General features: G+C 53.2%; 1 protein-coding gene across 2 annotated transcripts in view; it reads left to right on the forward strand.

Annotated features, from left to right (window-relative positions):
- The window catches only part of CACNA1A (calcium voltage-gated channel subunit alpha1 A), a 205,476-nt gene that overhangs the window by 152,243 nt on the left and 29,335 nt on the right, over positions 1-23,898 (forward strand). For both annotated transcript variants that reach the window (XM_037041840.1, XM_037041841.1), the window contains exons 24-31: positions 486-592; positions 9,469-9,568; positions 11,228-11,388; positions 13,086-13,223; positions 14,760-14,961; positions 16,030-16,194; positions 18,468-18,578; positions 22,913-22,996. In XM_037041840.1, the coding sequence (XP_036897735.1) occupies positions 486-592; positions 9,469-9,568; positions 11,228-11,388; positions 13,086-13,223; positions 14,760-14,961; positions 16,030-16,194; positions 18,468-18,578; positions 22,913-22,996 (1,068 nt within the window). The remainder of the gene's footprint in view (positions 1-485; positions 593-9,468; positions 9,569-11,227; positions 11,389-13,085; positions 13,224-14,759; positions 14,962-16,029; positions 16,195-18,467; positions 18,579-22,912; positions 22,997-23,898) is intronic.

Below are 23,898 nucleotides of genomic sequence, written 5' to 3' on the forward strand. Positions count from 1 at the left end.
CTTTAGCTTTTACCCCAGGTTAGTGGGAGCCATGGAGGGTTCAGAGCCGAGGAGGGAGGGTGGATGGGAGCCAAGAGAACAAGCAACAGATGATTGCACTGGCCTGCCAGACCAGGGTGGTAGCAGATAAGGTGGCAAGAAGTAGGTAGATTTGGGGAGGATTTGGAAGGCAGAACCAACGAGGATTGCTGGTGGACCCAATGTGGGGTGTAAGACAAAAAGGGGACAAAAGGGACCCCAAGGTCTGGGCCTAAACCAACAAGCCAGAGCTACTTTTCATGAGATGACGAGGAGCCAGCTCTTATTGGGTGAGGGCTCCTCACTCCTCCCCAAGTCCTCGGGCCTCTGTCCCATCCCTGCAGGGTGAAGTGATCCCATTGCCACCCATGCCCCATCCTGTTGCCTCTGTGTCAGAGGCTAGAGGGGTGGGGTTGCCCCACAGGGCAGGATTTCGGGACCTGAGCCCTGTCTTTTCCACCCCACAGATGATTGACCTGGGGCTCGTCCTGCACCAGGGCGCCTACTTCCGTGACCTCTGGAACATTCTTGACTTCATAGTGGTCAGTGGGGCCCTGGTGGCCTTTGCCTTCACGTAAGTCTTTTCTCGAGGCCTCCACCTGCCCCTTCAGTCCCCTTCCCTAGCCTGGGGCCAGCTGTTGGGTCAGGGGGCGTGTTCCCATGGTGGGGGACGGGGAGCGCGCTCTGGGGTGGTGGGCATCGCATGCCACTGGGAAGAGCTTCGATTGGCTTTTGCATGACATCCACCACAGAGGAAGAAGGAGGAGGGACCCCACCTTCTGCCTCCTCACGTCATGGCCCCTCGCTGTGCTGCTTTCGTAGACTAGCCACGCCAGGACATTTCATGTTCCTTCTGCTCTGTAAGCTCCACCCAAACCACTGTCTCTTTGGGGAGCCCCTAAAAAGACAATCAACAGACAAACATGCATGAGAATTCGGACCCCCACCCCGTGCCCAACGGCCCCGTAGTCATAGACTTGGTGACTCCCCTTGTGTGTCTCTTGCTTCTCCTGGTCATCCTAGGACACAGGGTCTAGATGAAGGACCATGCATCCTTAGGCAACTCCAAGGTGGCACCCAAGGGCTGAACAGCCGTTAGGTCTTAAGGCCCTGGTAACAAACTTAGCATGAATTCTTCAAGTTGTAGGCGTTCGGGTCAGGATGAAAAGAACTAACCAGCCCCTAATCCAGAAACAAATCTTCTTGGGGTCCCATCTGTGCCCATCACAGCGGCTCATTCCCAGAAAGCAGCGTCTCAGAGGCCCTGTGACCTCTGTCACCCCCACAGCAACGAGTCAGGAGCTCCCCTTGTACCCCGGCTCCTGGCTCACCTTCTCAGCAGGTCTGCAGGGGGCTCTTGAATGGCCTCCTGGCTAAAAACGAGGGCTTGGTTTGTCACGAGGGCCACAGTGATGGCCCATTTCCAGTTTGAGGACTGAAGTGGGAATGCAGTGAGGTCAAGTTCGCAGAGCAAGAAATCCCCAGAGTTGTGGGAGCCTCTGAGCTGGTGCAGATGCCATGAGGGTCCTGAGGGCGATTATATCCTGGCTCCAGCCAACCCTCCCCACCCCGTTCTTTCTTGATCTCTACTTTCTCCCCATCTTTCTCCCCCTGCTCCCTTTCTTTCTATACTCCTTTCCTTTCTCTTCCTTCCTTTCTCCCTCCTTCTTTCCCTTCCTCTTTTTCAAAGATTTTTATTTCTTTACTTGTAGAGAGAGGGGAAGGGAGAGAGAGAGAGAGAGAGAGAAATATCAACTGGTTGCCTCTCACACACCCCCAACTGAGGATCGAACCCGCAACCCAGGCATGTGCCCTGACTGAGCAGGAATCGAACCAGCGACCTTTTGCTTTGTGGGACAATGCTCAACCAAACTGAGGCATGGCGGTCAGGGCCCTTCCTTTTTTTTTAAGTAATTATTTATTTGAGTATTAGAGCAATGGAAGTCATTGTTTTAAAAATCAAGGTTTGGCTACACTATCACGAAGATGTTCTGTAGATGAAAATAATAATAATAAAAGTAAGCAAAGTAAAATGCACAACAATTAGGGGAATTAGCACAAATAAGACAAGAAGTCAGGAGCCTTAATATAGAAAAAGCCACTATAAATCAATAAGAAACATTGACCCTTACTAGGTAAAAATGAGTGAAGATTCAAACAGAAATTTTACAGGATGCTGACAAGTAATACGAATGAAAAAAAAACACATCCAATCTCATTGGAGAAATGTAAAATACAAACCAGATACAACTTGTTTCCCATCAATTTAGCACCAGTTTCTTCAGGGGGAAAAAAGATTTTTAAAGATGATATACAGGGTATGTGAGAGTGCAATGAAATACACTCCTTCCTCCCTCTCCCTCCATCGGCCATTTGAGCAGCTCCTACGGGCGCCAGGGGGGCACCCTGCTCGGCCCTGAGAATATTTAAATTTGGAGGAGCTGGGCATTTCACTGCGCTCAGCCTGGAGCGAATCCTTCTCAAATCCCCTTCCCTCCCCTGCTCCTGTTTCTCTCTTTCTCCTTCTTTCTCTCTCCCCTCCCTCCCTCTCTCTCTCTCTCTGGTTCCCTCTCTTGCTTTCTCTCTCCTCTCTGCTTCTTTCCCCCTCTCTCTTTTTGTCTCTCCTCTCTCCTTTTTACTCCTTTTTCTCCATTCCTCCCATTTTCTATCTTTTCTGTATGTTTACAGATTTCTCTTTCTCTGTTTTTTTCTCTCCCGCCTTCTCACCCTCCCTCCCTTTTCCTCTTCTTTCTCCTTACTCTCTATTTCTTCCTGTTTTCACTTTCTGTCTGTTTCTCTTGGTCCATTCCACCCACCTGGTGTGTGTGTGTGTATCCATCCCTCCCACCTCCCTCTCCTTCTCCCCTCCACCTCTCTTCCTCCCTCTCCCTCCCCCAACTCTGGCCCACATCTCTCCGCATCTCGGCCTGGAGAAGGCAGACTGCCCTCCCGTGCTCTGCATCCGGAGACCCAGGTCCCTCCTTCTTGTGCGTGGGGCGTGGTCTTCATGACTAGGTGGGGGCAGCTCAGGCAGGCACCCCCCACACGCCCTCACGCCCTCATGCCCTCCAAGATGGCCAGCTCTGGGGCTCATATGGTGGAGGGGAGGGGTACTTGGAGGGGACCCTGTCAGTCACATCCTTCAGCTCACACACAACCCCGGTGTTGGCAGCTGTGCCCTGGTGGTGGGTTTGCCCTCCGTGGCCACCAGCGGGTGCGGCAGAGTCGATGCTGCGATGTCTGCCAGCTCCCCCTTGGCACTTCCCCCGTCTCTGTCGAAGCTGACACCCTTCGGCTCTGAGGAGGGGCCCCTGCTGCCCTGTCCCACCTCCGTCCCTCAGTGTGACCCTCACAGCTTGGGGAAGGGAACCTTCAAAGACCCCAAAACAAGCCTTTCACCCGCAGAGCTTTTGCCAGACCCATAATTAGGGTGCACTTTAAGCACATCTAATCTGCAAAGACAAAGTTATTTCTCCATCGACAGCCAATCAGCAGAATGACTGCGCTGCAAAAGAATCTGCCACAGGGAGCAGATTTTTTTCTAATTTTTGAGTCTGCTTTTTCTGTATAAAGTTATCGAAGGCATTCTAAATGAGCCTGCGGAAATTTGGCAACATTGTAGGGTCCACCTTTTAAACTGGCTTCATGAAGTCACTCCAGGCATAAAGCCAGCCAGTGTATGACCTTGAAAATCCCTGTTTAGATTTTTTAACTTTAAAGATTTTATTTATTTTTAGAGAGAGGGGAAAGGAGGGAGAAAGAGGCAGAGAAACATCGATGTGTGAGAAATACAGCAATAGGTTCCCTCTCATAGGGCGTCCACACGTGGGGCCCTGGCCTGCAACCCAGGCACGTGCCTTATAGGGAATCGAACTGGTGACCTTTGGTTTGTAGGCCAGCACTCAATCCACTCCAGCCAGGGCTAGATTTTTTTTTAAATTTTATGCAAGGAGAGGGTCTCGACAGAGATGTAACGCCATCCTGTGAGCCTCAGTGGGCTCGGAGATATCACAGGAAGTGGGGGGAGCGAGATGTTGCCGGTGGAATCCCAACAAATCCCAGGGACTCTCCTGGGGCTTTGGAAGAGCTGAGATAACAGAAGCACCTTTTACGATGGGCACAGGGATGGGATAGACCTGGAAGCCCCAACCCAGACATGCGCTCCCTACCCCACTGCCAAGGACCCATCTGGTGCTGCCACTCCTCCTCCAGGTCAGGGCTACAGGCCCCTCACAGCTGGTTGGGCACCTTGATCAAGCCACTCCTGCATGCCTAGAGTGGCAGACTGCCACTTTTTATCCCAGAAAAGCTTTAGAATCTTCCCCTGCTTGCAGGTTTCTGACTTTTTTTGCCCGAGAAGGTCTCTTGCCCTACGAGGACTTGCTTACCGTCTTTCCTGTTACCAGGCGGCTTTTAATCGGGCCGGAGTAGAGTGTGCTCAGAGGGTCTCAGCCTGAGCACCCAACCCGTGGCCCTTTGCTTCTTCTCTGTCCTGGGTGCCTGTCTCATTACACACAAGGCTGAGGACCCTGACAGGTGATAGGTTGCCCTCATGGTTTTAGAAAAAGATTCCTGCAAATCAAATCTGTCCAGTTTCTCTCTAGATTTGCAAGTCCGTTAGCCCCTCTGCCTCAGTTTCCTTTGTGAAATTAAGAAACTTGACTTGGTGATAATGATATAGGCTGCATTTATGTGGTCTTCACGACAGCATAAGTCAAATGGGAAGCTCTTAGTGTTCCCATTTTGTAGGTGTGGGAACTGAGCTCTGGGGAGAATGAGTCCAGCGAGATCACAAAGTTGAGTTCTGCCGGCAGGTTCAGGGCTGCTGCCTGTCTCCCAGCCCCGATCACAAAGGCTTTCAGAAGTGGCACAATCAGACTTGGTGACCTAGCCAGCCTGGGGCCCTGGAGGGCCCTGGAGGGCCCGGCAGGCCCTAGAAATCCAGGGGAAGAGGGCATGAGGCTGTTCCCTTCCTTGTTGAAAGGAATCTTGCTGTTCCGGCCTTTGGGGTGGAGGCAAGGATTCTGCTCCGGTGCTGTGATTGTGGACCCGTCTCGGACACGAGAAATAATCCCTGTGGTCCTCCAAGGGATGTGCCGACGCTCTCCCGACAGTTTCCACCCCTCCTGCACCTCGCCCAAGTATCTGTGTGTGTGTGCGTCCTGCTCTACCCACTGACCATGTGCCTGTCCATGTGACCACCATTAACGCCCCATCTCATGAGCCATCACACATAACATCGCGCTCTGTGCCCACGCGTCGGGGCAGCCAACTGACATCTCTCAGCAGCTGGCAGATCACAATCCTGCCCTCACTGCCAAGAGTCCATCTGGTGCTGCCACTCCTCCCTAAAGGCCGCCTGGCACAGCTGGTGGAGCACCTTGATCCAGCCACTCCTGCATGCTCAGGAGCTGAACTGCCAGGAAGCCAAGGAAGTAGCCCTCAGACTGTCCCGTTTTTTATCCCCATTCTCAAAAGCAGCCCCCTCCCCTTGAAGGTGTTGTTTTTCTTGCACGTGACGAAACAGAGAAAACTGGAGTGCAAGACATACACCCTGGGCTTAAATCTCAGTCTGCTGCTTCCCGCCCACGTTCCTGGGGCGGGTCACCTCCCTCCTGGGCCTCAGCGTCCTCGTCAGGAAAATGGGCACGGTAGCATCATCTTCCCGCAGGGAGATGCAGAGACATTTAGAAGAGTGTCATATTACTCTTAAAGTCAGCTTATTAAGTAAAAATCACTGTCACTGAATGATCCCCTTAATGATCTGTCAAGGAGAACCCACACAATTCTGCGTAGGCAGCAATTCCCAGGTGCTTTGAGAACCACTGAGCTCATGGAAAAGGGTAAGGGGACGGAAAACCCTGTGGGAGCACATTTTTGAAAACAGCACTCACTTCAAAGGGGGGCTGGGTGGGAAATTCCATAGAGGACCTGCTGGCACTGGGACTCCCCCATTTGGCTGGTGGCCGAGTACACTTGCCCTGAGCCCCAGAGCTTTCCCGGGCCCACATCTTCTCCAAGGGCTCTTGAGAGTCGCCCTGAGTGTTACCTGGGTTGGCACTCGCCACTGACCCTTCTTCATAACTTAGGGGATGAAGCCAAGACCACAGCTCTTGGTCACTGACCATCAGAGTCCCAGAGGCCTGTTTTACTGACGAGGATGATAATTAGGAGCAGAGCTGGGGTTTAAACCCAGGACTCCCAGCCACAAAGCTCGTAGCCTTCGAGGCTCTCTGAAACCCTCCAGCACCAGAACCTCTGGAGAAAAGCCGTTTCTCCAGCTCTTGGCAGTGACCGTCAGTGGTAACTGATGACCTTCCGACTGTCCTGCTACTTGGAGATTTGGCTTTCTTGGTGTTCTTGGGCAGTGCCAGGGGCCGCCAAGGGCAGGGGGCTGAACAAGGGCTTCCAGCTGGAAGGATGGACATCAGCCGGAGCTGTGAGCCCAAGGCAGCCCCTCCTGCTGCCCAGGCGGGGCAGGGGTGCCCAGGCGTATGTGCGTGTATGTGCGTGTTCTGTGTTCTTCCTTCTGAGGCCGCTTACGATCTGTCTCTCCTTCCGACGCCACCTCACCAGGAGCAGTACACGGTAAAGTCTCTCTCTCTCTGTCTCTCTCTGTCTCTCTCTCGTCTGTCTCGTTTTCCATGCCCTGGTGCAGCTGCGTTGGTTCTGGGCCTGTTTCCATGGCCCTGCGTCCTTGCTGTCCTGTCGCTTGCAGCAGAGCCCCCCTCAGCCTGCTCCTCGAAGAGGAAGCACCCTGAGGGGTCTTGGCCACTGCCTCCCACCATGACCACCATTAACCCAGTTCTTAGAGGAGAACAGAGTGGATGGGAGGACCTCCCCAGGGTCTGATTTCAATAAGGCAGTTGATCTGGGCAGTAGTTACCAGAGGAATGACAGTGCCCCTCCCCGATGGAAGAAGGGTGGACAGTCCAAATAGCTGGACTTGCAGTCTGAGAGGAGACAGGACCCCTCCCCCAGGAGTGTTTACACTCTGTGCAGAGTGGTTCCAAAATCTGGTTGTTTTCCGTCATGGCACCTTGATCAAGCTACTCCTGCATGCTCAGATGCCAAACTGCTGGAAACACTCCCCGCAGTGCCCCAGTAACAGGATTGTTTCTCAGCCTTTCTAGGGGACATAGTGTCTCCTGAGGAAGAGATCCCCACGTTGGCTGTGGAGTCGTTTTCAGATGAGTGGATGTGCCCCAGGAAGTGTGTTCCCAAACGTCAGTCATTCGGCACATCAGGATTTTAGCCAGTTCCACATGCACTTAGATATCCAGATGCTTGACATCTTTTCCTCCAAACCAGTCTAAATTTTTGCTAAGAAACTTTATATCATCCCCTTACAACTAGCTTTTTTTTCGAAGATTTATTTATTTATTTTTAGAGAGAGGGTAAGGGAGAGAGAGAGAAGGAGAGGAACATCAATGTGTGGTTGCCTCTTGCACGCCCCCTACTGGGGACCTGGCCTGCAACCCAGGCATGTGCCCTGACTGGGAATCCAACGGAGACCTTTGGTTTGCAGGCCTGCGCTCAATCCTCTAAGGTACTCCAGCCAGGGCACAACTAGCGTTATTAACCTCAGGCAGAACCACAGCTGCTAACGGGAATCCAGCTGGAAAGAAATAGTCGAGTCCAGCTGGAATGAAACAGTTGCATTGCACGTTGTTGCATTCAGGCTGGGCTCTTTGTTCGAAAAGCTGTCTGTTAGCAACAGGAAGGCATTCACGGACCCAGAGGTTTTCTCTCTGACCAAAGCAGGAGACCTAAAAGATACTCAAAGAAGGAACAACTATTTTTCTGCATGATCCGATTTTTTAACTCTGTCCCTGTTCTGTCTGAAATGATCTCAGTGACTCTCCTAAACTGTGTCTCAGACTGTGGGGGCACGGCTTTGAGATAATAATGACTTTTGTTTAAAAGAGAAAACACATGTTCAGGCTGCTGAATCCTGGAGCATAGCTAATGTCCAGTTCTCCTCTTTATTCCCTGAAGAAAAAAAGAGAGAGAGAGAGAGGGAGCTCTAAAAAAGCAAATGGTGTGGAGGATTGTGTCTCTGCACCTGGATGCCCAGACATGCCGTGGTGGGGGTCTCCGGAAGGGCTCTGTCACCATCCGAGAGGTAACTGTCGGATGATGGTTGCTAGGAGGCCGACACCCCCACAGAAGACCTCTGATCTGAATCCACTCGCATGTGTCCTGAGACCGCAGACCAGGTGTTTGCTGGGCGCTGGGACAAAAACCAGGATTAAAGGGGAAATGAACACATAGAAGAATAAATCACGGTTTAAGCCTTTGAGAGGTTTTGTGTCTGAGCCAAAAGCAAAAACAGAAAGATGAATCTGAAACAGCATTCAGATCTGGCAGAAGCCAGAGGCAGTCAGGGAGGCCGTAGGATGAAGGGGCGTGTACCCTGACCTTCCGGCCGTGCACTCCTGTGATGTAGAAGTACAGGGAGGGCATCTCCAGCAGTGGGGATAGTCTGTGCAAAAGCAGACCTCGGCGGAAGGGTGCCTGGGGTTTGGGGTGTAGCAGCAGTTGGTGGGAATGCAAAGGTCAAGGTAAGCTGGGTTAGGTTTCAAAGAGCCTGGAACAGCACACTTCTAGGAATCAGATGCTCCAGAAGGATTCTGAGCTGGAGACAGACGTAGTCATTGGCTTTGGCCACTGAGTGCAGCAAAGATGCAGGAAGAGTCAGGGAGTGGAGGGGGAAGTTGGGAGATGGGTAAGGGGGTCCAGCTAAGCCAGGGACAGATGATGGAGATGAGATGTTTTGGAGGGCAACCTCCAAAGGTGAGGGTGGAGGACAGGAAGTTGCACGTGATCTGGGTTTCTGGCTTGGGTGACTGGGTGGGTGGTATGTACCATTCACCACAAACCTCAAGGGCCACACCCAGTGCTCTCCTCTCAGGGGCCCAAATCCCGGCTGGCTAAGGGTGCCATGGTGCCCCAGGGTCTGCACCGCTGAGACCCACACCCTGTGCGCCGAACCTCCGTGCAACTGTGACAAAGGTGGCACCTGATCCTCTGGTTCTTTCCGCTCCTGTGGCTCAGGAAATAGTGGTGGGTGGGTGCAGGGATGTGTTGGTTCAAGGGTGGCCTTAAGCATTTCCTAAATTGTGTTGGAAGGGTGAAAAAAAATCTTATTTTGTGAAAGCTCGCCAAGGGCCCCTCCAAAGAGAGAACACAGGGGGCAGCCAGCTGTGGGGCCCAGAGAGATGGTGGAGGGACTTCAACACCCCTGACCCCAGAGCCACAAAAGGCCGTCTGCACGCGGGCTCCCGAGCCCAGACAGGGAGCTGGGCCCTCCTCCCCAGCAAAGACGGGCTGTGCCAGGCTCACCCCAGACTCCAAGGGTGGGGTCCTGCAGACCTGTGGGCCACCCACCACCCAGCCTGACCTCCACTCCCTCTCTTCCCTCCTCCCCACCTTAACATCCTTCCACAGTGGCAATAGCAAAGGAAAGGACATCAACACAATCAAATCCCTCCGTGTCCTCCGGGTGCTACGACCTCTTAAGACCATCAAGCGATTGCCAAAGCTCAAGGTGAGATTGGGACACACGGGAGGCCCGGCCGGGTTGCTGTGTACAGTTGAGCAGGTTGCCCACTGCTCAAGAATACTGCCTTGAAAGAGGGGCTGGTAACATCACAGCCATCCTGCGAATAGATGGATATGTATGTGTATTACCACAAGTTTCCAGCAGATGGCAGTAAAGTGCACCTAACAAAATCTGCGTATTATGACAATTTTCCATTAGAGGAAACGTCTCCTGCAAGGTCGGAATCCCTTTTCTAAATTCACATGGAGGCATCACCTGAATAAAACAGGGTACAACCCTAGTCTGGGAAGCAGTACACTAGGTTCCTGGTCCCACATAACCTTTGATTTTTCATCTACCCGTTCTAGGCTCCAATCTCCTGTTCCAAAATATCATGAGACAGCACTGCCAAAAAGTTTGTTCCAAAACTGAAGGAATGAAATGAAATGTAGTCATTTGAGCACATCTGTTCAATTTCTGCTCCACTTAGGGCTTTATCTCATGTTTCTTTAAATCACTGTTTTTTACTTAAGTGAATTTATTTTAAAAGAAAATGCTATCTCCAGTTTCTCAAATTGGAAAACCAGAACCCACTGTTAGCAGAAATTAAAATTAAATATCCATTTAAAAGGAAAAAGTAAGAAAATGCCATCAAAACCTAGCCGGACACAGCCCGACAAAGGAGTCCAGCGTGGACGCTGGTCTGCCTTGGTTAAAAGGAGAAGTATCAGTGTTTGGCGTTAACATAGTAGCAGCTGAGGAAGACTTTCTTCCTCTTCCCTGAAGAGGACTGAAAGAGAATTGGACCGGGAATAACTGTGTCACCGCGTGGCTCAGTGGTCCTTAGCACCGGGCTCCTAGCTCCTACAGGACCCAAGAACACGTCTGCTCTCACCAGGGGTGTGTACCCTGCTCTTGATTTTGGAAGTATTGATATGAACGCTAATGTGCTGAGGAATGTGAAAAGAGAAATTTGGCTGCGTTTTGGAAGTGAAAGTGGAATTCCAGCAATATCCAGGTCAATGGTTCTTTGCCATTTCCTGGATCACAGCCCCCTTTGAAAGCCTCATGAGAGCTACGCCCACTCTCCCCCTGGGGAGAGCTGGCAAAGTCAGCCTTTAATTCCAGCAGGTTCGGGGATCCTGGATGCGCACTCACGGTTAGCACCCAATGCGGTAGGAAACAGAACAGGGTGGGATGCATTCCGGGCCAGAACCCCCACCTTCTCTGGGGGTCAGTGGAGGGTTCCATCTTGCCCAGGACAGAATCTCCTGGGCGCGGGAAGTCATCTCTCAAGTGCAGAGCGCCCCAGCTGCTCAGTGGACAAAAGGGAGAAGAGCAGAGCTCCAGGTGATGGGGGATGGGGAGTGGTATGAGGCAGGGACACAAAAGTAACAGGCAATTACCCCCACTGAGGGCCTGCCTTCTTGTCCCAAAGAGAGACTCGGAGCTTCTCCAAGGGGCTGGGGCCAGGCGTTTCAGGAACACAGACTCGGGATCGGGTCGGCCCCAGCACATGCTTCTCAGAACTGCGTGGCCTTAATGTGGTTCACGACCTGGTCTGTAAAGTGGGGATAATGACAGTGCTCTGGTGTGGTGGGCTGCTGGAGGCGGAGGCCAGGCAGGCCCCAGCCCCTCACGCCCTCTCTCACCCCCACCCATCAGGCTGTGTTTGACTGTGTGGTGAATTCTCTCAAGAACGTCTTCAACATCCTCATTGTCTACATGCTGTTCATGTTCATCTTTGCTGTGGTGGCCGTGCAGCTGTTCAAGGGGAAGTTCTTCCACTGCACTGACGAGTCCAAGGAGTTTGAGAAGGACTGTCGGTGGGTCTCCCCTCTCCCCGGGGCCCCCGCTGGGGCGGGGGCAGGGAGCAGAGGCACCAGTCTTGTGCCAGGAAGCCGCCTCAGTGGGTGTGGGGAGTGACCCGATTGCATCCAGCTTGAATCTGGAGCAGAAGGGGAAGCCATTTGGGAGTTTAAGTCTCTCCGCCAGTTTGGGATGAGCCATAAACTGGCTGCTTCACTTTTCTGTCACCAGCTTTGTCGAGTGGGGGATGTTAATACACATTCACATTCCCTTATCTGAAGCCTTTACAGGCAGATGTGTTTCAAAATAAGAATATTTTGAGATTATAGAAGGTTATAGAGCGCCCACCCCACAGAGGACGTAGCACCCTCAACTGTGCAGAGCAGCCCTGCCCTGCCCTGAAACTCGGCATTTCTGCCAGGAGACGTGTAGCTATTTGCACCAAGTGGGATGAATACCAAGTATCAAGAGCCCTGTGTCCAGCTGGGTGAACAAACAAAGGAGATCAGAGGTGGGCAAACTTTGTCAAGGGCCAGAGAGTAAATGTTTGGGCCGACTGGGTCAGACAGGCTCCCTTTCAACTGTTCGGTGCCGCCACGCAGTTCAAACGCAGCCGAAGACAATAGGTGATCAAATGGGCGTGGCTGTGTTCTGGTCAAACTCAATTCTGGAAACTAAAATGTGAATTTTATATAATTTTTATTTGTCATGAATGATTTGTTTTCAACCATTTAAAAATATAAAGAAAGCCCAGGCCAGTGTGGTTCATTTGGTCAGAGCATCATTGAAAGGTTGCAGGTTCGATTCCCAGTCAGGGCACATATGCAGGCTACAGGTTTGATGCCTGGTCTGGGCGTGTGTGGAAGGCATCCAATTGACGCCTCTCTCAGGTGATGTTTCTCTCTCTCTCCCCACCTTCCTGCCTCTCTAAAGAAAAAATGTCCACCAGTGAAGATTTTTTTTACAAAAAAAACGACACTCTTCTTAGTTTGTGGGCTGTACAGAAACGGGTCCATATTTGGTCTGTGTGCTTTAACTTGCCCGCCTCTGAGTTAAGAGAGAAGTGTTTGGTTTTCAGAACTTCCTGGACTTTGGAATTGTGGCTAAGGGGCTGTGGACCCGAAGTCCCTCTGTCTGGGGTCACCCTCCCGATGGGAAGCTCTGAACTCAGCTCAGGAAGGCGCTGAGCCTTCCATGGGGCCCAGGGCTCATAAATGTTGCTATTGTCGCTGGCGTGGCAAGTTGCAGCCTGCGGTTATTTTGGTGGCCGGTTCCCGGAACTGGGAGGGTCCCAGGCATTAGGTGGAAGCCTGGAGCTCAGCTTCGATTCCTGCCCTGAAAAGCACCCGCCATCACCCCCTTTGGCCTGGAGAACCCAGAAATGTGCCTGTCTCGCTCCCTGCTCCTACCCGCCCCAAACCGGAGGCTCCCCACTTAAGCCTAGAAGTTTTCCAGTGGGAAGACAGGACTCTGAGTCAGCTCTCCCACTGGGGACCACTGCGACCACAGGTCACGGGCATCGTCTGTGGGTTTGTCTCCATGTGGATACACGCGCCCTCCGGGGAGAAATGGGTGGGGGGTATTGCTGCTGCTCCAGCTAGGGAGAGGCAGTGTGGGCCGGTGGGCCTGTCCTCCCCTCCCCCGTCTGCAGGGGCCGAAGACAAGAATCCAGAGCCCCTTCCTCCTCCCACTAACGCCCCACTTTCCGTGGCAGAGGCAAGTACCTGCTCTACGAGAAGAATGAGGTGAAGGCCCGGGACCGAGAGTGGAAGAAGTATGAGTTCCATTACGACAACGTGCTGTGGGCCCTGCTGACCCTCTTCACCGTGTCCACAGGAGAAGGCTGGCCACAGTAAGTGGCCTGGCCAGGGAGCCCCGCAGGAGGGGCTTGGGGGCCCCAGGGAGCAGGCGAGGAAAGGATCTGAGAGCCCAGTGCTGAGAAGGCCCTGGAACGGGGTGGCTTGCTCCTGACTTCCCAAGATGGGGTCCCTTCTAGAGGCCCGAGAGGCTGCCACCAGGCCATCGACCTGCACCTGCAGTTGGGCTGGTGGGGGCAGATGTCCAGCCCTCGCTTAGTTCACCAGGCCCCCAGTGGACAGGGCTGCATCCCCCAGAACCTCCCAGAGGGGGCACTGTTACTCATTTACTGAAGGACTCTGCCTACACAGGCAAGCACATCCCCTTAACCCTTTCCGTGCTGGAGAACGCAGACCCTCCAGAGGGGCTGTGAGCATGCACTGTCCAAGGCCGACTGTGGGACCACTGTCTCTCAGGGAGAGGGCCAGGCCCGAGGCGAGGCGGGTGAGGCCGAACCGTGTGAGTGCGGGGTTGGACCCTGTCTTTACTTAAAAGTCTGAGAGGTTGTTCATCAGGGTCTTTGGGGCATTCATTTTGATTTATTAGAACACCACAGTAAGATACTAATTACCCTAATTATTGAAGATGTTGGCCCCACTGCCCTCACCCTCGGCCAGGTTCTTGCCCCGGAGGCCTCGGAAATGCCAGGCCGACAGCGGGGTGGATGCCCCAGCCTCCTCTCCCGCCGCCGCCTCTCAGCGAGCTTGCCCGGCTGCACGTCTCTCCTCTCCCACCCACACACTCAGTACCCGCACGCGCGGGGCCAGTGCGAGGCCAGAAGGCACCTTTGGGTGAAAATTTTAAAGATGCCCCTTCCTCAACAGACTTCACTTCCATCTGTCAGAAAATCGTTTGCAATATTCTTAATGATTTTGCTCAAATAAGACAGTTTATGGCCACCTGCCAGAAAGTTGTCATCACGAGCACACAGATCTCGCGTCTACAGCGCGAACGGCAGCACCTCAGACAGCGCCCTGGAGCGGCGCGCAACCTTCCCCGGACGGAGCAGCTGTTCACGTGTGCGCTCAGGCGCGTCCCCATTGTCCCTGCTGAACTGCCACCGGCCCCCCGCCCTTAAATACACACACACACACACACACACACACACACACCTGCCTCCATGGCCTCCACTCACTGCCATTTGACACCAGCGCAAACCTGCTTTCAGATCTCAACTCAGCCACGTCTGAGTGGGGGATCTCTTCAGCCAGTCACTGTAAATTGCTGAACCTTAGTTCCCTTCTGTGCAAAATGGAGCCAGTAAAAACCTCCCTAAGAGGGATGCTGGGAAGATAAATAAACCGCGGAACATCTTTTCTGGCATGTAACAGGCTCACAGGACCGGGTGGTAAAAGTAACTGACGTGGTTGTTAACACTCCTCGCAGACTGAGGAGGTGGGAAAAGTAACCATGGTAACTGAAGTCAGAAAATGGGGGTTACTTTTATTTCTTGTCCATTTTCTCTTAATATGGCTCTCCATTCCTGTTCCCTTGTCCCACCTGCCTCCTGTCCCCACCCTGGCCCTCCAAGGGTTCTCAAGCACTCCGTGGACGCCACCTTCGAGAACCAGGGTCCCAGCCCCGGGTACCGCATGGAGATGTCCATCTTCTATGTCGTCTACTTTGTCGTGTTTCCCTTCTTCTTCGTCAATATCTTTGTGGCCTTGATCATCATCACCTTCCAGGAGCAGGGGGACAAGATGATGGAGGAATACAGCCTGGAGAAAAACGAGGTGCCACTTTCCAGCCGCATCCCCCATGTAGCAGTGGGCACGCCCCTCGCCTGCTTCCTCACGTAGATACACACAGAGAACCCAGCCTCTGGGGGCCTTCGGGGAGGGAACGCCAGCATTGTCCAGGCAGCACCCAGTCTGCAGGGCAGCCCTTCCTGTGGTTTCCGAAGGAGAGTAACATCAGGCAGGTGTATGTGTCAGTTTGTTTAGACTAGGTTATGCTGCAGTAACCAGCATCCCCAGGATCTCCATGCCAGATAGCCATTAAGGGAGGGATTCCTTGCTTACCTTGCATGTCCAAGTCGCTTTGCTCTATGTCGTCGTCACCCTGGTTCCCTCTGAGACACTTCAGATAAAAAAGAAAGTATATATGGCAAACCATCATCTGCCTCTTGAGGCTTGTGCCCAGAAGTGACCAAGTCACCTCTGCTCACGTGTCTTTAGCCTGAATGAGGCACACGGCCACATGTGATGTCAGTGAAGCAGGGAAGTACAATGTCCCCCAGGGAGTGTGTTTGGGAATGAAAATCCAGGACCCCAGAGTGTAGAGACTCGGTCCTTTGTCCTTCTAGCCTCATCCAGGCTAGGCGGGGGATCTGGAATATACCCTTCTTCTACTCTCTTGGTCCCAAGACGTCGTAACTGTGACTCCCCTCTCTCCCCCTGCCTCCACAAACTAGGAAAGAATGGTTAGGCTTCAGAGTGAAACTTGAATGTAGATTTGGGTCTAGCCCATGTGACAGCTGTCCCACCGCAGGCGAGTGGCTTTAACCGTCTGCGCCTCTATTTTCCTTATCTGCAAAGTGGGGCCATTAATAGTGCCCACGTCCCATGTTTGCTAAGGGGTTCCCGTGAGATAATGAGGGACATGTCAGCCCCAATTCTGGCAGATGGTAACTTCTCGAGGAGCCATAGCAGTTGGGAGAAGAGAGCCATCGCGGCGAGCTCTGGGGCCCAGGGGTCCTGGCTAGAGACAGGACGTGGGGGAGAGCCGGGCCGAGTTGGGTGGAGGGTCCTCAGTGTCCGGCCTCTTCTCTGGCGCTCACGCCACCGGTCTCTCTTGCACAGAGGGCCTGCATCGACTTCGCCATCAGCGCCAAACCTCTTACCCGACACATGCCCCAGAACAAGCAGAGCTTCCAGTACCGAATGTGGCAGTTTGTGGTGTCTCCGCCCTTTGAGTACACCATCATGGCCATGATCGCCCTGAACACCATCGTACTCATGATGAAGGTGAGTCCCTGGCCCTGTTACCCGCCCTGCTCCCCACATCTCTTCCCCTCACGCCTGCCCTCCTCCAGCAAAATGGAGCCATCTGCTGTGAGTCTTCCAGACAGACCACACTGTTACCACCCAGTCTTTGCTCCAGCTGTTCCTGCTGCCTGACACACAGTTCCCACCACTCTGACTGGCTCCTTCCAGCATCACCCGCACAGCCCTTCCTACAGGAAGCCTTCCCTGATCTCCCAAGTGGCACCAGGCGGCCATCTTTGCCAGCACCCTGCAGTCATCTCACAGCCCTCCAGTCAGTGTGGGCTGCCCGACAGTGCCCCCCAACAGCCTTTGGGGGCACTGAATCCCTAAGGTTCAGTGAGGGTCTGGCTCGGAGGTAGTAAGGGCTTGTGGTCAGTGTTTGATGAATGAAGTGAGGGAAGAGGGACAGGCACCCTCAGGGCCGCGGAGCCCCTCAGGGGATAAAGGCAGAGCCTCACAGCTCGCACTGGGGAGACCACAGGCCTGGGTTCGAGTCCAGTTGGCCCTTCGTCTCCCTGTTGAGCCTCCCGCAGTGGCCCACACCTTCAGAGCTCAGTTTCCCTGTCAACAAAATGGTGATGTTGGTAACAGTGCCTTCCGCCCCTCAGGAGGAGGAGGGTTGAAGGAGAAAGTTCCAGCAGAGACTAGCATATCTCTCCATGGTTCAGAAACAGTCCTAAACTGAGCTGCAAATGTTTGGTGAAAAAGCAAGGCCTGTTTTCCCTAGAAAGCCCGTCTCCATAAGCAAGTTCTTTTTTTTTTTATTGTTATGATGTTGGACCGTTTCAAACAAACAGGAGAGAGCTGGTTCATCTGGAGACCTTGTTGAAGGCAGGTGCTGGCTCGGCAGGTCTGGGTGGCCTGGGACGCTGCCCTTCCGACCCGCACCCTGCGGCCCAGGCCCCCGTGGACGCCCGGGCTCCACCGCCCGTCACCACCCATCTGAAACACTTTGTTACCTTCGTCTCTTTTTTCTCATTTTTTAAAATTGAGGTGAAATATATGTAACATAAGACGTACCATCTCTAAGCACACAATTCAGTGACGTTTAGTACATTGCCTGTGCTGTGTGGCCAGCACCTCCGTCTAGTTCCAAACATGCTCCCCCCACCGTCCCCGCTCACCCCCACCCCTGTTCCCGCTCACTCCCCACTCTCCCTCCCGCCCCTGCCCTGGCCACCCCTCCCTGGCCACCGCCAGTCCACTGCACCTGCTGTGTTTTTAAGTATTCTAAATTACAAGCACCACACCATTTCACCATAAGTTCTTCAGTATGCATTTATTTAGAATGAGAACATTTTCCTACAGACTCTTAAGCTTGATGAGATGAGTGATAATTCCCTAAGATCCATATTGAATTGTCCCCAAAATGTCTTTTACAGCAAGTTGTTTTTTGAGCCAAGATCTAAAAGGCTACACACAGCCTCCAGGTTTTGTCTGTTCGATCTCTGCCCTCCTCGTCCGCACCTTCTTTTTTTTCACACTCTCGACTTTTGGAGGAAACCAGACAAGCCCAATGAAAACGGTTCCAGCCCTGGGTGCCTTGGTTCCCTCGGGGGTTCCTGTGGCTTCTTCCTCCGTCTTCCAAGCTTCCTGTAGCCTGGCAGTCAGGGCTAATGGTTAGAGATGTGAGTCTGATTAAGTAATTTGGTCAAGACTATTTTATACGGAGTCAGAAGAGCCGTTGCCTCTTAGGCAGATGGCCACCATGGAGCGGGGGGGCAGGGAGACTCTTTGGACGTGTTGCAGACACTGGTTTGGAGAGGGTGCAGGTAGGAATTGAAAGACAGATCAGGGCTCTGGTCAGCGCGGCTCAGCTGGGTGGATGTTGTCCGGCAAAGGGAAGAGCCACCAGTTCGATTCCCGATGGGGACGCATGTCTGGACTGCAGACCTGGCAGCCCATCGATGTTTCTCTGCCTCTCCTTCTCTCTCTAAAAATAAGTAAATAAAATCTTTGAAAAGAAAAAAGAGAGATCTGGGAAAACAAAGAAAGTACTGCAGAGAGCCTGTCCCCTGCCTTGGACGTCCTCAAGAGCCAGGGGCTGCCAGGCTGTGCCCTTAGGATCTAAGACAGGATCAAGAAAGGAGATGCTGCTTTGTTTGCTTTGCTTCGATGTGGGGAGCTGGCCCCACAGGGCGTCAACTGGGACTCCAAGAGTGAGTCTGGTGCCTGGGCTACGGCAGCCACACAGCCCACTCCGCAGACCCCACCGCCCACTGAGCTCCACGCTCTTCCTCTTCCCCCTCTAGTTCTACGGAGCCTCCCTGGCTTATGAAAATGCGCTGAGGGTATTCAACATCGTCTTCACCTCCCTCTTCTCTCTGGAGTGTCTGCTGAAAGTCATGGCTTTTGGGATTCTGGTAAGTACAGCCTTGGGGCTGGAGCCATAGGAGGGAGGAAGCCCGGAGGGGCACGGGGTGCTGGGTGGCGGTCTACCCACCTGGCCCCAAGCCCCCCAACCCCAGTGGTGGCTTGAACATCCCTCCAACACCCGCAGACTCCACCTAGACGTTCTTGTGCTCACCAAGTAACACCAGTGGTGCCTGACACGCGTTGACTGTTACTCTGTGCAAGGCGTGTGCTTACTCAGCCGTTCCCCGAAATGACCCAGTGAGTCATCTGTTTTAGGAGTAAGGAAACTGGATCCACACAGGCCAAGTCCATGGCCTCCACTCTGTTCTAAATGCAGTGCACAGAGAGAAATCCATGCTACAGTGCAACCCAGCGCACACGCGCATCTAGACACCAAAATGAAAGTTTCACGAAATCGGTGTTGACTCTTATTGGGTGCCCTGAATTCTGAAGCTATCTATTCTGCCAGATTCCATTCCCTTTTTCTTTTTTTTAAATGCAGCTTAGAACACACTCACTTGATTTCATCTCCCAGTAATGCCAGTGGTCTTAACCTGAGGCCACTGTCCCCACGGGGCTCTGTAGATTGGGAGGGGGGTAGAGTCTATGAAATTACATGTGAAAAAAATTACATCTTTATATTCTGCCAGCTGCTAACTGGACTTTAGCATTCCCTTCCACCTTGAAGGCAAGCAACAAACCCCTGCAGTATTAACAATACTGTGTCACCAGTAAAAATCAGATATTTTCCTAATGCATTACAAAGGTTGCAGAAACCTCAAATTTCAGTTTGCACTCATCATCGCTTCAAAATGCTGGTGGTCATTAAATCTATAGCTAGAACTTATTTAATGTGTTATGAACAAGTAAATTCATCATTAGATCACCATTTAAAAATATTTTGATCATCACATTTCTTTTTTTCTAACTTTTTAGAAGATTGTATTTTTTTTAATATTTCATTTATTTATTTTTAGAGAGAGGGGAAGGGAAGGAGAAAGAGTGGGAGAGAAACATCAATGTGTGGTTGCCTCTCATGTGTCCCCTGTGGGGGACCTGGCCTGCAATCCAGGCATGTGCCCCGACCGGGAACCAAACCAGTGACCCTTTGCTTCACAGACCCATGCTCAATCCACTGAGCCACACCAGCCAGGGCTAGAAGATTGTATTTATTTATTTTTAGAGAGAGAGAGAAACATCAATGTGTGGTTGCCTCTTGCACGCCCCCTGCTGGGAACCTGGACTGCAGCACTGGCAGGTCCCCTGACTGGGAATCAAACCTGTGACCCTTTGGTTCGCAGGCTGGCTCTCAATCCAGTGAGCCACACCAGCCAGAGTTTGATCATCATATTTCAATAGAACAGGTGTCCTTGCAATCCTGGGTATTTTGTTTTCTGCACTTATAAAGCTTACCCCCAGAAGGTCTTCCCAGATGGTCAAGGAAGGTCACAGCACAAAAACAGAAAGAGGTGAAGAAGGTCTGAGCTTAATGAATTAAGTTGGAGTGACCTCAAGAAGGTCCCCAGTGAGTGACTGAGCTGAGACTTGAAACAGGATGTCTCCTCTCTTGACCCCATTAGCCTGTTTCTCTGAAGAGAAGGACCCACAGTTTGGGGTCTCAGCCTAGGCCTCAGGGAGTGGAGCCAGCTCTCACCTTGGCATCCTGAAGTGGTAAAGGGCATTGGGTTTGGCACCAGAGAGACCTGGATTCAAGTCACCTCTCCATCCCGAGAAGGGCCCACCTCTGCCTTTCTTCCCAACAGAGCTCTTGCAAAGCCTAAACACAAACACTGTGTGTCTGGGGACTGAGACTGCAGCCTGGATGCAGTGAGCGCCCAGCGAATGCTAGGAAGGGCAACAGTAACGCTCATCACCCCACCTTCCACCCTCAGCCCAGTGGCTCCCGGCTTCACTACCTAATAGAAGTACTTGGGGAGATTTTTTTAATTGACTCATGCCCAGACCCACCCACAGAGATTCTGATCCATTTGGTCAGGCTGGAGCCCCTGGATCTGTATTTTCTAATGAATGCTGCCTGGCAGGGGGGNGGGGGGGGGGGGGGGGGGGGGGGGGCGTGTCCAGTCCAGGCTATCGGGCCCTGCACTGAGCACCAGCCAGGCAGGAGAAGCAGCCTGAAGACGGGTCAGAGGCACCAACTCAGCGTTTCCGTCCTGGGAATGCCGCCGGGTCAGGTCACAGAGTGTGGATGGGGAAGAGCTTGGGCTCTGATGGAGCCACACCTGGGTGCGAACCCTGCCTCAGCCCCTTTCTGCTCTGTGGCCACAGCAGAGCGTTTAGGCTCTTTGCTCCTGTGTCCACATCTACGAACTGAGAGGAGCAGTGGCCCTGCCCAGTGCAGCTGTGGCAGGCGGCGTCCCATCCCCCATCGATCTTCAGCCAGGTGCTGGGGCTCCGTCTTCTCCACCCCTGATGTTCCCACAGGGGCCTGCACAGTCCCTCCCCCTTCAGTTTTAGACGAAGCCCCAAGACCCCTATGAAATTTAGGCCATAAGGGGAAGCCTTGTAATCCAGGGGCTTGAAGCCTGTGGCTGTACACCTGGGAAGTTGTCTTCGTTTGGGCTCCCCGAGAAACAGAACCTGAGACAAGGACTGACTGGAAAGAATTCATCTGAGAGGTGACCCCCGGAAACTTGGTAGGGAAGATGGAGAGTGAGGCAGAGGCAGAAGGCATCCAGTACTAGGTGTCATTGAAGCCATTTTCCAGTGGGCAACTGGGTTCAGTTTTGCTGGGAACCTCGAGGAGGCAGCAGAGAGCACATCAGCCTCACTCCAGTCACAGAAGAGGAAGCTGGGGCATTTGTCCTCCAGTGCCCATCAGCCAGAGTAAAGGGCTGCTCCCAGGGGGGCTGTTAATTCCCCAGCAAATATGTAGCCTGAGAAAGCCCCTGGGCAGAGTAATGAGGGTACACAGTCAAAATATGAGGGGGTATGAACAGGGTCCCAGCAGCACCTGTTAAAGTACTACAAGTGCCAGTGGAACCTGAATTGCTTTTAGGCGATTGCAAAACAACAACATCCATCTGTTGAGCACCTACTACTACATACCAAATCCCCCACTCAGATTTTTATCTGATTGCTGTTATACCCCTATCTCCCAGAAGAGGGCGCCAAGGCCCACAGAGTAGAACCCAGGAAGTTGAACTCAACTGGGTGCTAAAAGAATTTGATCCCGACAAGCACAGCTCCTAATCCTGGGCCCATCTTGGTGAGGCAGATGGGCTGCTACTGGGTCAGATGGCCCCGGGAGGAGCTGAGCGCTCAGAACACCCCGGCTTCTGATTTGTGAGGATGCTGGGAAGGCCTATGTTTAGCGTGAGGCCCAAGGAGCCGTGAAGGGAGAGCCGTCTAAGCCAGACCCTTAGGTCCAGGCAGCGTACTGCTCCGTGTGGGCTCACAGCGTGTGGAACATTTCAGTATTCTGACAACAGTGCACTGCACCTGAGTGGCCCAGTTGAGCCAACACCCAGCCCAGGGATGTACCAATCAGGACATATCAAGTTAACTACAGAAGCAACCTTCTCATCTCAGTTGCTTCAGTCAACAAAGATTTCGTTGACACTCAGCAGGTAGGCTCTTCGCCTGGTGTCCCCCGGGGACCCAGATGTGGAGCAGCCCCACCTGGAGTGCTGCCAGGACTAAGCTCTGACAGTCCCGCACTGGCCCGGAAGCGACTGACATTGCCTCTGCTCACAGCCCGCCCACTGGAACTACACACACGGTCCCATTTATTTAATCACTAGGGAGCCAAGACAAGCGGCTTGGCATGTGCCTAGAAGGCCTCTGCAGCCTCATTACTGTTGCCCTTCTCCAGAGGCAGTGGAGGCCCAGAGAGGTTAGGTCACTAGGCCCTAGACACACAGCTGGACGGTAGCAGAGCTGGGATGTGAACCCAGTGGCCGCTCCCTTTGGGAAGGTGCTATAAACACAGCCCGGATTCAGTAGGGTCCTGAACACAGACTCAGGACTCAAAGTCCTAGTTGGGGTCAAATCCTCACCTGCTGGGCAGGTGAGCAACTCCACTCTCTGCACTTGTGGCCTCATGTAAAATGGGCGATAATCCTCGCTTCTGAAGGTCTTCTCCCCAGCAGAGCTGAAGAGGGACCTGGAGGCCAGGCCCCCTGGGGCCAGGTGAGCCAATGGCAGGCCTGGAGTTCTGGGTAAGGGGGACTCAGAGGAGCCACCTCAGTAGCATTTTGCTACTTAAATGACCAAGACTGTCCCAGACACTTGAACAGATAGCCAGCTGTGCTCCCGGCTAGCCATGAAGGGGGCCAGGCACGGAGCCCTGTGTTGGCACCTCTGTCCTGTGGGTCCATTCTAGAATTATTTCCGCGATGCCTGGAACATCTTCGACTTTGTGACTGTTCTGGGCAGCATTACCGACATCCTCGTGACTGAGTTTGGGGTAAGTTTCCCACTGGCTTCTCTATCTGGGCAACTCCTGGCTGGGAGGGGAGTGGGGAGACAGGGAAGAGGTCATCCAAAAGCAGCAGGTCCTGACAGGCATAGCCGGCTCTTGCCAGGACTTGGCCATGAGCGGAGAGGGAGAAGCAGGGTCCCCAGAGGCAAGGGTGGCCCCCCCTCTGGAGGGCAATTCGAGAAGACAGGGATGCCCAAAGCCACGGCCACGGGGCCGGGGCTATAGCGCAAGCTCCCATGCATTGTTGACTTAAGGATAAGGCGTGTGGCTGGGTGCATGGAGAGAACTGAGACCCTCAGAGGATCCAAAGCTGAGCTCCACACCAAACCCCACAGTGTTGGGGGCCCAGGCAGAACCTGCTTCAAGTGCGTTCTGCCTGAAGGAACAACTTCAGGTCCATGGGCAGGAGGGACCCTGGTCCTTGGGCCAACAAAGGGACACCGCTCCGAGAGCCTTCTCTATCCCCAGTGCAAGGGGTTCCCATGTGGGATCCTCTGAACCTCTCTGGGTTGGCCCCACATTATCCCATCTTCTCTTAAAGACTCAGAGCCCCAGAGCTGCTGTTCAAGACCCCCTCCTTGGCCACTTTCCAGTGAGCCCAGGCTTGGGGGCCCCTGGGAGGTTGGAGGGAGGGTAGGAGATTCTCAAAGAGGAAGCAAAAGGGCAGAGTGTGTCAGAGCCAGGGGCCAGGTGTGGTATGCACCCTGTAATAACAGCAATAAAAATAATGATGCCGGCAGAATGGGGCATTTGCTGTCTGCCAGGCCCTGTGCCAAGCGTTTTGCATGGATTAGCTCATGGTATCAGTCTATGGCTCAGCACAGAAGAGAATTCCCTCAGAGGGTTCCACCGATGGGAATGGGAAAGCACAGACCACTCATGAAGGA

Source organism: Sturnira hondurensis, unplaced genomic scaffold (genome assembly GCF_014824575.4).
Source record: "Sturnira hondurensis isolate 20B ecotype Veracruz unplaced genomic scaffold, ASM1482457v3 Scaffold0003213, whole genome shotgun sequence".
NCBI lineage: Eukaryota > Metazoa > Chordata > Mammalia > Chiroptera > Phyllostomidae > Sturnira > Sturnira hondurensis.